The following is a 16,194-nucleotide window of genomic DNA, read 5'->3' as shown; positions in this document are numbered from 1 at the left end:
TTAGGAACAGTTGCCTTTGGAAATAATGACAAACTCAAAATAATTGGGATAGGTAATATCGAATTGAAAATTAACTTTATTATTAAAAAGGTGCTATTAGTTAATGACTTCAAATATAATCTGCTTAGCATTAGTCAACTGTGTGATTTTGGATATTAGGTTAGGTTCTTATCTTCTGAATGCTTAATCAAGCACTTAGATAACTCTAACATAAACCTAAAAGGGTTTAGGAAGGACAACATCTATGCAATCAATCTAACTGTCTCTTCACTTAAGTGTCACCTGACACAAAAAGAAGAAACTTGGTTATGACATAGAAGAATATCCCACACAAACTTTAGGAACCTAACAAAATTAAATAGTTTGATTAGAAGCTTACCAAAATTACCCAACTTAGATGCAACAATCTGTAATGCACAACAACAAGGAAGCAAACCAAATCAATCCACAAATCAACTAACCAAAATCAATCTAACTCAATACTAGAATTATTGCACTTGGACCTATTTGACTCTCATAGAATCAAATCCATAAATGAGAGTCTCTATTACCTAGTAATAATAGATGATTACTCAAGATTCACATGGATAAAATTCCTTAAGAATAAAGATGAAACGTTTGAAGTATTCAGTAAATTCTGCAAATAAATTGAAAATGAAAAAGATCTAAAAATCAAAAGAATCAGGAGTGATAATGGAGGAGAAATTAAAAATCACAACTTTAATCAATTCTCCCTTGAAAATGACTATCATTACGAATATTTATGTCCAAAAACACCTCAACAAAATGGAATAGTAGAAAGAAAGAATAGAACTCTACTTGAACCCTCTAAGACTATGCTAAATGAATACAACCTTCCAAAATATTTTTGGATGGAGCCTATTAGCATAGTTTGCTATGTATAAAATAAAACCACAATTAATAAAACTTATAATTAAATCTCATTTGAACTCTATTATAGCAAACAACCTAATATCAAATACTTTAAAGTATTTGGATGCCCAGCCTACATACTAAACACAAGAGAATACTTACGAAAATTTACTTCAAAAGTTGAAAAAAGAATTTTTATAGGTTACTCATTAAACAATAGAGCATATAGAGTATATAACAAGGTTACACTAAGAATTGAGGAAACCATAAATGTAAAGTTTAAAGAATCTACCTCGAACTTAAAACCAACTTAGATTCAACCAATTAATGTTTTAAGTAGTACAAGTCAAGGAGGAGCAAGTGAAAACCTAAGTCAAGAATATGAAGAAGAACATCAACCACAAGGAAATGAACCTAGTAGAACAATAAGGGTTAACCCAAACTATCCACTTGAACAAGTAATTGGTCACCCAAACCAAAGAGTCTAAACTAGATCGACCCTCAGAAACCTAAGTCAAATATCTCAAATTTCTAAAATCGAACCCAAAATAATAGAAGAATCCCTACTTGATCTAGACTGAATTATAGCCATGTAAGAAGAACTGGCCCAATTTGAGAGAAATGAAGTCTGGGACTTAGTACCACTACCTGATAATGAAAAAGTAATAGAAACAAAATGGGTATTAAAAAATAAGCTATGTGAAAATGAGAAAATTGTTAGAAATAAGGCTAGACTAGTGGCTAAAGGGTTTAACCAAGTAGAGGGGCTTGACTATGATGAAACTTATACCCCAGTAGCCAGACTTGAGTCCATTATAATGTTACTTAGCTATGCATCCCATAAGGGATTTAAACTTTATCAAATGGATGTTAAGTCTGCCTTCTTAAATAGACTAATAAAAGAAAAGGTTTATGTAGGTCAACCATCTGAGTTTGAGAGTTTAGATCATCTTGACCATGTCTTTAAACTTAAGAAAGTCTTGTATGGTCTTAAACAAGCACCTAGGGCTTGCTATGAAAAGTTGACCTCCTACATAATTTCTAAAGGATTCAACCAAGGATAAATTTATCCAACACTATTTGTAAAATCAATCCAACAAAATATCTTTATAACCCAAGTATATGTAGACGATATAATCTTTGGTTCAACCAATTCAGAATTTTCACAAGAATTTATAATCTTAATGGAACAAGAATTTAAAATGAGCCTAGTAGGTAAATTAACTTATTTTTTAGGATTACAAATTAAACTACTAAAGGGAATTATGTTTATCAACAAAAATATATCAAAGAATTACTTAAAAAAATTTGGAATAGAAAACGTTAAAGAAATAAAAATACCTATGTCAACTAACACAACCTTAGATTACGACCCAAATGGAAAATCCATAGACCTAAAATACTATAGGAGTGTCATAGGCAGCCTAATATACTTAACTGCAAGTCAATCTAATATTTTATTTGTAGTTAGTATGTGTGCTAAATACCAAACATGTACTAAGGAATCCCACTTAACAAATGTAAAAAGAACTTTTAGATATCTAAAAGGAACACAAAATGTAGGAATTTGGTATCCAAGATAATTTTGAAAATAGTGGTCTTAGTGTAACGACCCGCCTTCTACTGACTAGGCTGTGAGACCGATCGTTACATTAATCTTTGCTAACTATTCCAAGACCATCATCAAATCTAGGTGCGGAAGCTGTACTAATTAAAATTTTACTAAACTGTCAACATTTCTTGGTTCTACATGTACTAAGGGGCGTAACTAAAGTGTACTTAACATATACTACATCTCCTACGGTCAAGGAACTGAAATAAACGTTTTCCAGCTATTATCAAACCTCCCAATCGATCCACAGATCGATTGAAAAGGTCGAATCGATCCAGTGATCGACTCAGCCGGCTACTGTATCCGGGACTTGGGTTGGATCGATCCAGCACGCTACTGTGCTCGGGCAATATTCTGGATCGATCGGCTGATCGATCCAGGCTAACCAATCGATCCAGTGATCGATCCCAGAGCCTTCTGTTCACGACAGAATTTGCTGGATCGATCGGTTGATCGATCCAGATGCCTACTGTTCGCATTCGAACTTCCCGATCGATCGGCTGATCGATTGAGAAGCCTCCAATCGATCGGCTGATTGATTGGGGTTTCTGATTTCGCACCAACACTCTGATTTCAGCACTATTTCGTGCTAGGATTACATATATGAGTTCTAAAACAATTGGAAAACATTCTAATCTCACACAACTAAGGTTCTAAGCATGATAGGGTGCATGATTTACTAATCCATAGCATTTAACATACCAAGGTGCAAAATAATGAAATGCTAAAAGGTTCTAATGTTTAACACAAAGTTTGCTGAATTCCCTAAGATCTTTATTCCAAGATTCATCCACACACATCTTCATCGCATTGCCCTCTAGCCTCCGCTAGTCCATCTTTCCTTTACCTTTATCTGTAGTATAAGGAAAAAGTATCTGTAAGCTTTCGCTTAGTAAGAAACCATCTACCTCACAAAAACATGCATTCGATGCAATATGCTTTTAAAACATGCTATTTGAAATATGTACTGATTAGACTAGAATATGGCATGCTATCATACATAGAAATCAAAGCTAGTCATGGCATCCTATCATCTAAAGCATGTGTAACAAAACTGGACATAGAGCTATCATACATAATCATAAGAGAGTGCTGAACTGAAACATGAACTGAGCTAATTCTAGCAAATGCTAAAACTGTACTGATTTCACCTAGCTATTCTGTGGGAGTTTAAAAACTATATACATATAATAGGTGAAAATACATAATCATGCTGCTGTTTAGGCACGACAACTGTACGTGCTATGCGCGCATCCCTAACTAGACCCGGGTTTGCAAGTCCCGAATTTAGTAGGGTTTACTAGGTTATCTAAACCTAGGGACGATTATGGGAGCCCAACCCAATGGATATCTAATCCAGTACAGTGCCACTGAGAAAATAAAATACTGAACATAAGCTAATAATTCTTGTCTTGCTTTTACTAGGTTGTCTAAACCCAGAACTAGGTTGTCTGAACCTAGAGGCGACTGTGGGAGCCCACTCATTGGACGTCTAGTCCATAAAAGCTGTAGCAAGACTCTATAAGCTGTAAAAATGCTTCTATGGCATTCGTCTAAGCTAATAAAATGCCTAAATTGCATTTTGACTGGGCTAAACATTCTACCGAGCACTTGGTGTACGCTAATGCACACCCTATGTGCTAAAATTTGCATACGAATAAACTAATGCATAAAAATTACACGAATAGCTACTTATACTGGAGGTGAGGGGTTTCTTACCTCCTGTGCTAATTGTCTTACGATTCTAATCGCTAGTTTCCCGGTGGAGAAGATCCCTTCGACGATCTCCTTGCGTCTACGTGTTCCTCTTGCGGAGGGAAACGTTCTCGTGCTGGAGTCGTCGCCGGAAGGTGCTCCTATGGTCCCTTGGAATGAAACCCTAGCTTCCTTGTGGTTGGCGCAGAGAGAAGAAGAAAAGGGAGAGGTGGCGTCGGTGAGGGTTTGAGGAGAAGAAATCCCGATCCAAAAATAAAACCCCACTTAATAATTTCCTATTTATATTAAGTGGTAATTCCGGCCCAACTTGAATATAAATTTAATTGTTTCCCTTTCCTTTCAGCACGGCCCTGCTGGGTTCACTTAGTTACTAGAGTCCGCTATAAGTCGTAGGACCCAATAGGTCTCGGGTTCAATTCCCGCGTAGGCTATTTTACGACTCCCTTTATTTTTGCTACTTTCGCTACTCTAAAAATTCCATATAAATATCCTAAAATTCCAGAAAATTACTAGGATATTTTTAATAATTATTTTAAGAATTTTCGGGCGTTACACTTAGTCTATTAAACACATTCCTAGTTGTCGACATAAATCACTAAATTCAATTTCAGGGAGAGGGTTGGTAAATATGTCAGCTAAGTTGGACTTGGACTTAATGTAATTGAGTTCAATGTCGCCTTTAGCGACATGATCCCTAATGTAGTGGTGTCTAATTTCGATGTGTTTGATTCTTGAATGATGCACTGGATTTTTTTTAAGTTAATTGAGCTAATATTGTCAATTAGTACTTTTGTATTTTTGAAGTTTAAATTAAAATCTTTTAAGGTGTGCATCATCCATAGCAACTGTGCAACACATTCTCCTATTGCTATATATTCTGCCTCAGTAGTGAATAAAGCAACACAATATTACTTTCTACTAAACCAGCTAATAAGTGATTATCCAAATAATTAACATCCACCACTTGTACTTTCTCTATCTAATTTGTAGCCAGCATACTTTTGTTGGTGCAATATCCTTTAGGTCAAGGTTGACTGAGTTGACCAAGCTTGAGTCTTGGTCATAGTTTCGATGTTTGACAATACATGTAGACACATGGATAATGCAGGTGCAGTTGTTCATGTGGGGAGATTCTGATCAGGGACTGATCAGTGTGGATGAAGAAGAGTCAGGTAGGTCAAGAGTGACCGGATACCTGACTGGGAAGTCCTAACTGGAAGGTTAGGCAGATGGAAAGTCCTAGTAAGTGAAGCTAGGCAGAAGGAAATCCTGGTGAGTGAAGCCAGGTGAAAGTCCTAGTGAGTGAAGCTAGACAGATGGAAAACCCTAGTGAGTGAAGCTAGGTGAAAGTCCTGGAAGTGAAGCCAGGCAAGGGAAAATCCAGATGGATTAAGGATGATCGGACATTTGGTGTTGGGAAGTCCAAGTAGGTCAAAGGATTGACTGGATACTTGGCACGAGAAAATCCAGATGGGTCAAGGTTAACCAGACATCTGGTGGAAGTCCAAGTAAGTCAAGGAAGTGACCGGATACTTGGCACGAAGAGAAAAGTCCAAGTGGGTCAAAGGGATTGATCGGACACTTGGTGGGGAGTCCTGGCAGGTTGAGGGAGTGACCAGATGCTAGACATGATGCACCAACAGGTCAAGGTTGACCGGATGTTGGTTTGAGAGGCTTGGGACTTGGTTTTGGGCAAAAACCAAGAGCTGGATCGATCAGTGAATCGATCCAGGAGCTGGATCGATCAGTGGATCGATCCAGGATTTTCCCAGCGAACAGAAAGCCACTGGATCGATCAGTGGATCGATCCAAGCCTTTCCTAGCGAACAGAGAGCCTCTAGATCGATTAGTGGATCGATCCAGAGGTCCCAATCGATCAGCCGATCGATTGGGACGCTGCTAGTTCGCGCGATAAGCCCTGGATCGATCCGTGGATCGATCCAGGCATTTTTCCAGAGCACAGAGGCGCTCTAGATCGATCCGTGGATCGATCCAAAGCCTCCCCGATCGATTGGGAGTTTTCGAATCGATCGGGATCCGACCGTTGCGTCGTATTTGAGCTGCAGGCGGGCGTCTCCTTCAGTAGCTCTCCACTGTTTCATCTCAGATCTCTCGCCAGCTCCTCCACAGCGCTCTCAAAGCTCAGATCGCCAGTTCTTGAAGGATCTTGGAGGTTTTCCAAGTCAAGAGGCGGATCAAAGTCAAGAAGAGAAGCTAGGGTTAGGGTTTTCTGTACTCATTATAAGCTTTGCGCTTGTATTTTGTTTCCCTTCCCTTTCTTCTTGTATTGAGAGTCTTGTAGGGCTTCTCCGCCTTTGGTAGTTACCATAAAGGAGAGTTTTATTAGTGGAGGGTGCGTGAGTAGGTGTGGATCCTTGGACTAGTCACCTCTTGTGAGGTGGATACCAAGTAAACCATCCTTGTTAGCGTTGTATGCTTTTGTTTCTTATATTTCCGCTGCATATATCTTTGAAGAAACGAACAACACCAACGACGAGCACGCGAAGAGCTATTCACCCCCCCTCTAGCTACTTTTCGGTCCCAACAACTTTGAGTTAGAGTAACCTATTAGTTCAAAATTAGAAATTCTAGGGTAAAATTTTTTCTTACATTTTTCTCAAAATTTCCTTATTCTTAGAATTTTCAAAATCAATTTTAGCCTTAATCTAGATCAAATCTATAGAAAGTATGTTCCTATAGATTTAGGACCGATCAGATAGTTGGTACAAAGTTCAGCTAGGTCGACGGGCTGACCAGATAGCTGGTGCGAAGTTTAGCTAGGTCGACAGGCCGACTGGATAGTTGATGCGAAATCTAGATAGGTTGATGGGTTGATCGGATATCTAGCAAGGAAGTCTAGTTGGGTTGTGGACTGGACAACTGACAAGTTAGTAAGTTAAGGTAAGACACTGGAGGAGAGTGAACTTGTGAGGACGCGTCCCGGTTGAGGAATAGTAGACGTCGGTCCAGATTAGGTTCATTTTGGATCCCTAATCTGAGACCTTGACTAGTTCCTAGTTTTGGGAGGATAGGGACTAATTCATACTGCTCATTATTATTTTGCTAACATTTATCTTGCATGTTATTATTTTGTTTATTTGACTAACGTGATTTTGTAGGACAAAGGAGCAAAATTACCTTCGGATGAACAGTGTCCAGCTTTAATGCCTAAGGAAGGTGCCTTCCATGCTCTATTTAAGGCTGCTCGCCCAGAGCTTCTTCAAGAACTCACATACAAGCTTCTATGCATCCGATTGAGATTCCGATTGCTCTGGCTTACTACTGTGACTCTGCTACGAAATTGTTGTGCCCGACTACTGCTGAGGAACTAACCGACACCGAGCCTAAGTTGACAATCTTCAAAGGTGTTGGGTAACGAACTATAATTTGTATATTTAAGTATTTGCAATAGGATAAGTGCAAGGTGCTGCTGTACTTGTTCCATCTTTTTGTACTAGATTCCCTTTTTTGGAGGTACCGTAAAAGGTATTTTAGTGGATTTTCTATCGATAGGTCCACGGGACCTGGGTCTTGGAGTAGGAGTCGCCAAAGACTTCAAACCAAGTGAAACCAAATGTGTATTATTTTACTTGCTTTTCTATTTCCGTCTTTTCTCATAGTTTTCCGCTGTATACTGAGTTCTTAAAAATGAGAAAATAAGTTTTTAAAAATCACGTAATTCACCCCCCTCTCACATGCGTATCGATCCAACACTGATGACTGGAGGAGAACCGAGGAGGATCGAAGGAGGGTCGAACGTGACACAAATAATGAAGCTTTCTTTGCCCATATACGAGCGATCATGGCTAATTTCTCCTAGACCCAGATACCACATAATTTTGAGTCACAAGAAACTCATGACGTATTTGGCTATGGTGATTAGATTTTTTTGAGGTTGATTCGAATACAACTCCACCAATGACGAATCAGTCATGGTCGATCCCAAGCCCGGATAAAGGAGAAATGTTACGTTAGGTTATCAGCCAATGTTAAAACTATGATAAATATTTAATGAATTAACCATTAAACTATTGTACTAATGCTAGGTTATTCTTTGAAAGGAACACATTGCAGGGTTCGACTATAACATCTCGGTAAGGATTGATTCATCTTCAGAACTCAGGTGTAGTACTAAATATGTAACAGTTTACGTTGCAGAGTCCGACTATAACGTATCGGTAATGACTGCTATATTTTCATGAGAACTTGGATGTAGTATTAAATAGGAAAGAGTTCTCACCATAGGTTGGATAAGAATAAATATGATAGAAAAACTAATAATCTAAGATTTAGAATATGGAACATAGGAACCCTTACTAGTAAATCGATATAGGTAGTAGATGTGATGATTAGAAGAAAAATTAGTATTTTGTATGTATAAAAGATAAAATGGGCAGGCGAGGAGGCAAAATTGATAGAGAACCCGAGTTTTAAGTTATGGTGCACAAAAAAGAGTAAAACAAGAAATGGAGTGGGTATTGTTGTAGATAGTCTGTTAAAGGAGGAAATTGTAGGAGTAATTAGAAAAGAGGATAGATTATAGCTCTTAAGATAATAGTGGCGAAAGAAATTATAAACATAATTAGTGTTATGAATTCTCAAGTGTACAAAAACTTCATCTGCAATATAAAAGATTGTCGAATCCATAAGGACTATTGATTAAGTACTAGAGATGTTACAAAGTAAGTTATCTAGATAGTTGAAAGTTGGCTTTAGTGCTTGCGAAATAATGAGAGAAATTGAAGAGAGGAAGAGAATGTTGAGAGAAAGAGAGAGAGAGAGAGAGAAGAGAAAAAAGAGTAGAGAGAGGGAAATAGAAATGCTAGTTGATGTGCCCAGTTTGGTAATCTTGTACCCTCTACGTGTATGACTTGCATTCCTTACTATGTACCTGTGTGATCCTCTCGAGCGGATGCTCTGGAGTACCTCTCCCCATGAGTATCGAATTCCCGAAGTAGAAAAGGTAACTTAGAGAGTCTGGTTAAAGGGATACCCCCTGTCACATGAGGGCCCTCCGGTTATACATCTCTAGGTTACACAAATTCCTTCTAACACTATATAGGGGAAAACCCATTAAGCATATAGACAATTCCTTGTAGAGAATTGACCTCAATTTCAAAGCAACACTCAAGATGTCCGGTTAAAGGAATAGCCTTTGTCACGAAGGGCCCCCCATTTATACGATCTCGAACATTCCCTCTACGTAGCAACCAATCAATACCACACGTTCATCAAACAATGCATATTAAAGTTCACACGAGAATTTAATCAAACATGAACAAAACACTCACATGTCATGGAATACGAAATTACCAAATACATAGTGTTTACATCAACAATTAAATCACAACTACTCCATACATCCTAAATATTGAGATCTACTCCATTATGAAGGAAGAACAAACCAAAGATATAATAATAACATTCTTGCAACCCAAATAGAAATGAGAAGAAGAGATGCTTAATTACGCATTGTCTATGTCTTCAGAGAGTCTCCTTGCTCTGAAGCTGGCCGAATAAATGAAGATGAAAGATCTAGGGCTCGCCAAGGGGAGAACCCTTTCCCAAGGAATAGAGGCAGAGTCTCAAGCCAAAGATGAGTAAACAAGGGAAGAAATTCCTTTTTATAGCACTAGGCATATGTAGGTGCAACGGAGACCGGCAAGAGGGGGGTGAATTGCTGAAAACAAAAAATAAAAACTACCCTCCTCGGATTTCAACTCAGAATTTAAATCAGCAATAAAATAACAACTAAATTAAGGAGACAGAAAAAGAAACAGAAACAGAATTTAACCTGGTTACAACCATGGAGGTTGTTAATCCAGGGCGATGAAAGATTATCTATCCTCCCTGATACTGTGGGATGATAGTTTTTAGACTCAAATCCTCGTGTTCCACTTGTTGCCCTAGTTTATTGTCAGTGATGTCCGATCGTTGTCCCGATCAGTAATATAACCCTTGTGGAAGGTGAACCTAGGGGAACACGATCGACGTCAGAATTTGACCGAATCTTAGCAAACTTTCTTCAACCGTCGATCTACTCAGATCCAACCGAATTTCGGTGCCAATCGTGCCAATGACAATTCCCTGGGTTCACTTTCCCTAAGAATTATAGTACTAATCTAGACAATGGTCGAAGACCCCCGATGGTGGACTGGGATGACGGGATGGGACACGAGGATAAGTAAATTTAAGGCAAGAGGATTTAAGCTGGTAATTTCTGATGATACTGAGATATTTGTGCTTCTTAAATTTAAAAACTTTTATAGGACTGGACGTCCATTTCTAAAATTAATTAGGGAGTGTTTGGTTCTTTCCTAAGAATAGGAATCGGAATGAGAATCATTGTATTATGGAATGGGAATGAGTATGAGCATGAATATCACTTTTAAAAACAATGTTTGGTTAGTTGCATATTTTTTATCGGAATAAATCAAAATTTCCTTTTTTACCCTTAAATAAAAATAAGAGAAAAAATTAGATGGGAGAGAAAGATGAATGTGAGAGAAAAATATGATGAAAGAGAATGATGCGAAAGAAAGTATGAAGAGAGAGAAAGTGTGGTGAGAATGAATGAAGAGAGATAAAGTATGATGAGAGAAAATAAGAAAAGAGAGTGTGATAGGAGAGAGCATGATGAGAGAAGATGAGAGAGAAAATATGATTTGAGAGAAAGTATGATGAGAGAGGATGAAGATAGAGAAAATGTAATGAGAAAAAAAATGAGGAGAGAGAGTGTGATGAGAGAAAAGTATGAGGAGAGAAAAGTGTGATGAGAAAAAAAGAGAACAATGAGTGTGATGGGAGAGATTGAGGAGAGAGAAAGTATGATGAGAGAGAAAGTGTGTTGAGGGAAAAAAGAGGGAGTGAGAAAAGAGAGATTGAGGAGAGAGAAAGTGTGATGAGAAAAAAAGAACAAAGAGAGTGTGATGAGAGAGATTGAGGAGAGAGAAAATATAATGAGAAAAAAAGAAAAGAGAGTGTGATAGGAGAGATGAAGGAGAGAGAAAGTGCGATAAAATGATGAGAGAGAAAATATGATGTGAGAGAACAAGAGAGAAAGTTGTATAAAAGAAAAAATTAATAAATATATTTTGATATTTGATATTAAGGGAGAAAATTTTAATTATAGATCAAGGGTATTTTTGGAATAAGAAAATATTTTGATCGATGAAAATAGAATAATGACTCATTGACAGGGGGATATATAGAAATGAATTATTATCCAATTTCAAAGATTTATTCCCTTATTTATATTCTATTTTTATAATCCAAATATTAATAATGATAATAATGATTTATATTCTCATTTCCTATTATTTCTTTAAACCAAATGCGCCTTAGATCGTAGAGTAAATACACGAATACTGGAGTGCAAAAAAAAAAATATCTACCGAGTCGGATTCGGATTTGATTGTGATTCAGAATCGGATTGGAAAGACGATTGTTAGGATTCACATAACCATTTGATTTGAAACCCTAACTCTTCCAACTCACACTGACCTTCATTGAACCCTCGTGGTACCTGTTCCAATAACACATGCCATTGCCGATACACACACCCAATCTATAGGGTGTTAACTCGGGTGGAAATCTCACACCAATTCGTTCCTCAAGCCTGCATAACGGCTGTGGTCGTGCCATCGAAGGGTTAGTGTGAGAGACGGTTGTGACCGGAGAGGAGAGAGGGATGTTGGAATCGCTCCCTCAAGACGGTGGCAAGATTGTCGTCGGCGAGAATCCATCTCCGGAGGAAGAAGCAGCGAAGAGGCCATCGCAGCAGCGACGAGTCATCATAGCGGACCTGAACGTAGACCCGCCGGAGAGCGACGTAGATTGCGCTCTCGCCACCATCCCCCAAGCTGTTCCCAGGTGTTTATGTTTATTTGTTTTATTGAAGTTTCCTTGCTTCTATTACAGTCTCGGCGCTTCTTTGTTGTCTCGTAAGGCTACTATTGATTAATGGATTATTTATCTCTATGATAATTAAGTCATTCAAAGTGTGTGGTAAAAGAAGGATAAGCACCATCTCGTTCTTGTGGATTAGTATTGAAATAGAAAGACATGCTCATAAAACACAATATCTCAGGATGCAAAAAATTTACAAGCTGCAAGATCATAAGCCCGATAACCTTTCTGACAAAGGAGATTGCCAACAAATATGCAGTCTTATCTTTTTGATCAAATTTATGTGTTGATAGAGGCTTGTATCATAACAAATTCATCCAAGAGGGTGAAGATGACTATATGTGTAGGAAACTTATTGTGTAGAACTTGGTGTCTTAGATAGAAGATATGTTGGTAAATGGTAAACTAGATAGTATGCCCAAATTTTAATGGCAAGTTTGCTTGAAAAAGGTTGACAGTTGCGTTAGGTTGCTAGGCAAAGTTCAATGAATGAATTCATCAAGCTATTGTGTTAATGCTAGTTTATCTCTCGGAAGGAACGTATTGCAGGGTTTGATTGTAAAGTCTCGGCAAGGACCGTTACATCAACTTGGGTGTAGTGTTAAATATGCAAGAGTTTTTACACCATAGGTTGAATAAAAATAAATATTATAGAAAAATAGATTGTCTTACATTTGGAACATGAAACATGGAATATATGAAAGTTCATGAGTAAAACAATGGAGGTAGTAGATACGATGATTAGGAGAAGAATTAATATTTTATATTTACAAGAGACAAAATGGGGCAGAGAGAAGATAAAAATGATAGAGAGCTCGAGTTTAATTTATGATGCACAAAAAGGAGTAAACCAATAAATAAAGTAGGTATTGTCGTAAATGGTTCGTTAAAGGATGAAGTAGTAGGAGTGATTAGAAAGAGGAATAGAATTGTAGTTCTCAAAATGGTGGTGGCTAAATAAATTATTAATGTAATTAGCATATATCCACCTCTGGTTTTGGGAAGACTGAGGTATTACAACAAAAATTCTGGCAAACAAAATGATTTTAATAGGAGGAGATCATGACCAACTCTTCTGCTGATTATGCCATTAGTTTGACTCATATGTGTTAATAATCAAGTGATCTTGATTAATTCGATCAATTTACTTAGATCTCGACCATTTCCTCTGTTGATTGCTTTATCTATTGATTGTTTTAGCCTTATCAGTCGATTGTCACCCTCTCAGGACAAAATCCAATTTAACGTTACAATAAATAGAATGTAGAAGTGCTCAGTTGACTAAATTTGAAACATAACTTATCCGTTGCAAGATTTCTATCTTTAGTTTACTGCTAGTTGAATGACTCCCAACAAAATTTGTTCGTTGGCATTTTAGCCTTAGTTTACTATCAGTCGACTCGACCATTAGTCTACTCTACTAATACTCTAACTCCAATCACTCTAAGGCTGAGTCTCGTGGGGTTAAAAGACCCTATGTATGTGGGACTTCCTCATTTGCTTATTACAATTTGATCTTGACTTACGTAACTTTCAATGCATAAAGATCATTTTGTTGGAACTTCAACCATTATGGTCGACCTTGACATATTTAGACTTCCACTTGCTTAACCTTAGGTTAATTGTGACCCACTAAGGTTCTCACTTGCCTAGCAAATCAACCTTGATTAGCACTTTCACTTTGTCAAGCATCCGACCCTCCTTGATCTGTTTGGACTTTTATCACTTTCTAAGCTTTCCAAGCATCCAATTTTCTTTTTGATCCGCCTAGAATTCCAATGCGAACTACTCCTTGTTGGTTATATTCTACTTGCCAACATCGTTGGACTTCCTCCGTTGCCAACTCTATTGTAGTTTTCACTTGTTTAACACCTTTTGAACTTTTTATACCTTCCTCTTGTCAATTCCTATTGAACTTCTTCATTGCCAACTTTTGTTGAACTTTCTATCATTGCCAAATGTCTTGTCAACCTTAACTCATTCAGATTTCATCCAACATCAACCACTAGTCAACCATGACCTATTTGACGTATCGATCCTAAATTACTCTTAGTTCAATCATATTGTCCATTGTATGATTACACCAATATATTATCCAAACATATTATATAAACATCAAAACATTGCAATTGCAATCACCTGATTGCACTAACAGATTATATTGAGTCTGCTACTAATTCAAAGTCGACTTTAGGATCTTGTACTTACATTGAAAGCGACTTAGCACAATTTATTGCAGAAGAGGAATATAGGCCGGTGGCACTAGCATTATTTAAGATGATTCAAGTTATTTCTTTTACTTGATCTTAGTTTTACTATTGATTCGATAAATATGCATTGTGATGATCAGGCTACAGTCTTCGTTGCAAGCAATCTGGTATTCAATAAATGCAATAAACATGTCGAAGTTAGTTGCCACTTCGTTTGAGATCTTATATCTAAGAAGATCAACATGCCATATACTTTGATTGAGGTTATGTTTCTTAGTGAAGCTGAGTATATAAGTATCTGAGTATGAGGAATGCTATTTTCATTTGAAATAATAGATATGATCTCATGCCTAATTTTTTGATAAATGAGTTAGACCTAGAGGCTATATAAACATATGAGTTGTAGACCTTTTTGGAGCATTACAATATGCACATGAAAATATTTTTCTAACTTATACCACCTGGATTTTGGAGCTTCTGATGTATGAACAAATTTCTCAACATAGAGGTTAACTTGGATGACCCTTCTGCTACTCTTCCTTCACAACCCACCCTACTCTGCCTTCACTAAACCCACCCTGGAGATCGAGTGATTCAAGGGATCCCATAGTTATTTAAGGCGTGAGGCACCGAAAAGCAAATAGGTACTATGGGACTTGAGGCGCATGACGCAATTGAGGCGCACACCTTACCGAAATAAAGACACTCTGGGTATAAATTTTTACAATTCAAATATATATATGAAAATTTTGCTACAAAATTTCACTAACAAATCTATAGTCCATAAAATAATAAATAATAATGTAAATAGAAAATTCACTAGCAAATAAATACGTTATGCTCATAATTCAAATAAAAAAAACTTAAATATCTAAATCATCAAAATCTTCATTATTTTCCTTAATCATGTCATTATCATCATTCTCAGATGTTTTAGATTTGTATAGCTAAATCTTCATCGGTTTTCTCAAGACCCATTTCTTCCTCCTCTCACAAGGCACACCCTTAAGGCGCATAAGCGCAAGAGGCTCGCTTGGTTGCGCCTAGATGAGGCCAGGCGAGCACCTTTAATAACTATGAGGGATCTAATTTCTCTTTCACAGCCTTCGTACTGTTCATTGCTTAGACTTACCTTGGAAATGAAATTGGTTTTGAAAAGTGTAGTTGTGGAGGGTTGGGCAATATGAGTGGCCAGTTACCTTGAACCAACCTTGTACTAAGTTAAGCGGGCTTTTTTTTTTGTTCTTTGATGACCCTTCTATACATGTTTCAGGTTGTATGCCGTCTGCTGGATTTTACTAACTTTGATGCTTGCTCTGGAGTTACTTTTCCTTTCTGATTTGCAGTTTAACATGCTTATTTTAATCCTATTGTTGGATTAACAAAATCTGCAGGGACAACAAGGATGAGAGTAGTACAGTACAAAGTACGGTGGTGATAAAAGATACTGATATGGGCGATGGTGAAGGTTGGTTGCTGAATATTGTCTTGTAATAGCATCAGAATTTCAGTGTTAATGTTTAATTTTCACACATTTCCAGATATCGACCAACAGTGTCATGGAGTGTCTACGTTACGTGAAGAGAAAGTTAGTGGTCTCAAAGCTGTGAGTTTCTCTTCTTTTCCATTGTGTCCTCTTTTCACTTAATATTTTGAAGGTGAAATATTATGTTTCAGTGCTAATTGAGCTATATAGGTACCTTTCCTTTTGGTTTATTTTTCAAACATCATTAATTTTCTAAAGTTGTGAAGTTTTGAAAAAATAAGTTCTCTACTATTAGAGAGCAATTAAGTGTCTTTCTAGTTGATGACAGAAAAACAATTGCTATGGTATAAACATATTGAGGTCGTTCAATTTATAAATTAGTATGCTAA

At 37.2% G+C, this 16,194-nt stretch overlaps 1 protein-coding gene across 3 annotated transcripts in view; it reads left to right on the top strand.

Moving 5' to 3' along the window:
* The first annotated feature begins 11,697 nt into the window (after nt 1–11,697).
* Nucleotides 11,698–16,194, top strand: part of LOC122024511 (probable UDP-N-acetylglucosamine--peptide N-acetylglucosaminyltransferase SPINDLY) — a 41,605-nt gene continuing 37,108 nt past the window's right edge. Inside the window, exons 1-3 of one of the 3 annotated variants that reach the window (XM_042583159.1) lie at nt 11,698–12,073; nt 15,714–15,787; nt 15,861–15,925. In XM_042583159.1, the coding sequence (XP_042439093.1) occupies nt 11,892–12,073; nt 15,714–15,787; nt 15,861–15,925 (321 nt within the window). In that variant the 5' untranslated portion in view covers nt 11,698–11,891. The remainder of the gene's footprint in view (nt 12,074–15,713; nt 15,788–15,860; nt 15,926–16,194) is intronic. The other 2 variants (XM_042583154.1, XM_042583156.1) reach the window with 2 other exon arrangements.

The sequence above is a fragment of the Zingiber officinale genome, chromosome 9B (assembly GCF_018446385.1).
Source record: "Zingiber officinale cultivar Zhangliang chromosome 9B, Zo_v1.1, whole genome shotgun sequence".
Classification (NCBI taxonomy): Eukaryota; Viridiplantae; Streptophyta; class Magnoliopsida; order Zingiberales; family Zingiberaceae; genus Zingiber; species Zingiber officinale.
This window is presented reverse-complemented; position numbering and strand designations above follow the sequence as displayed.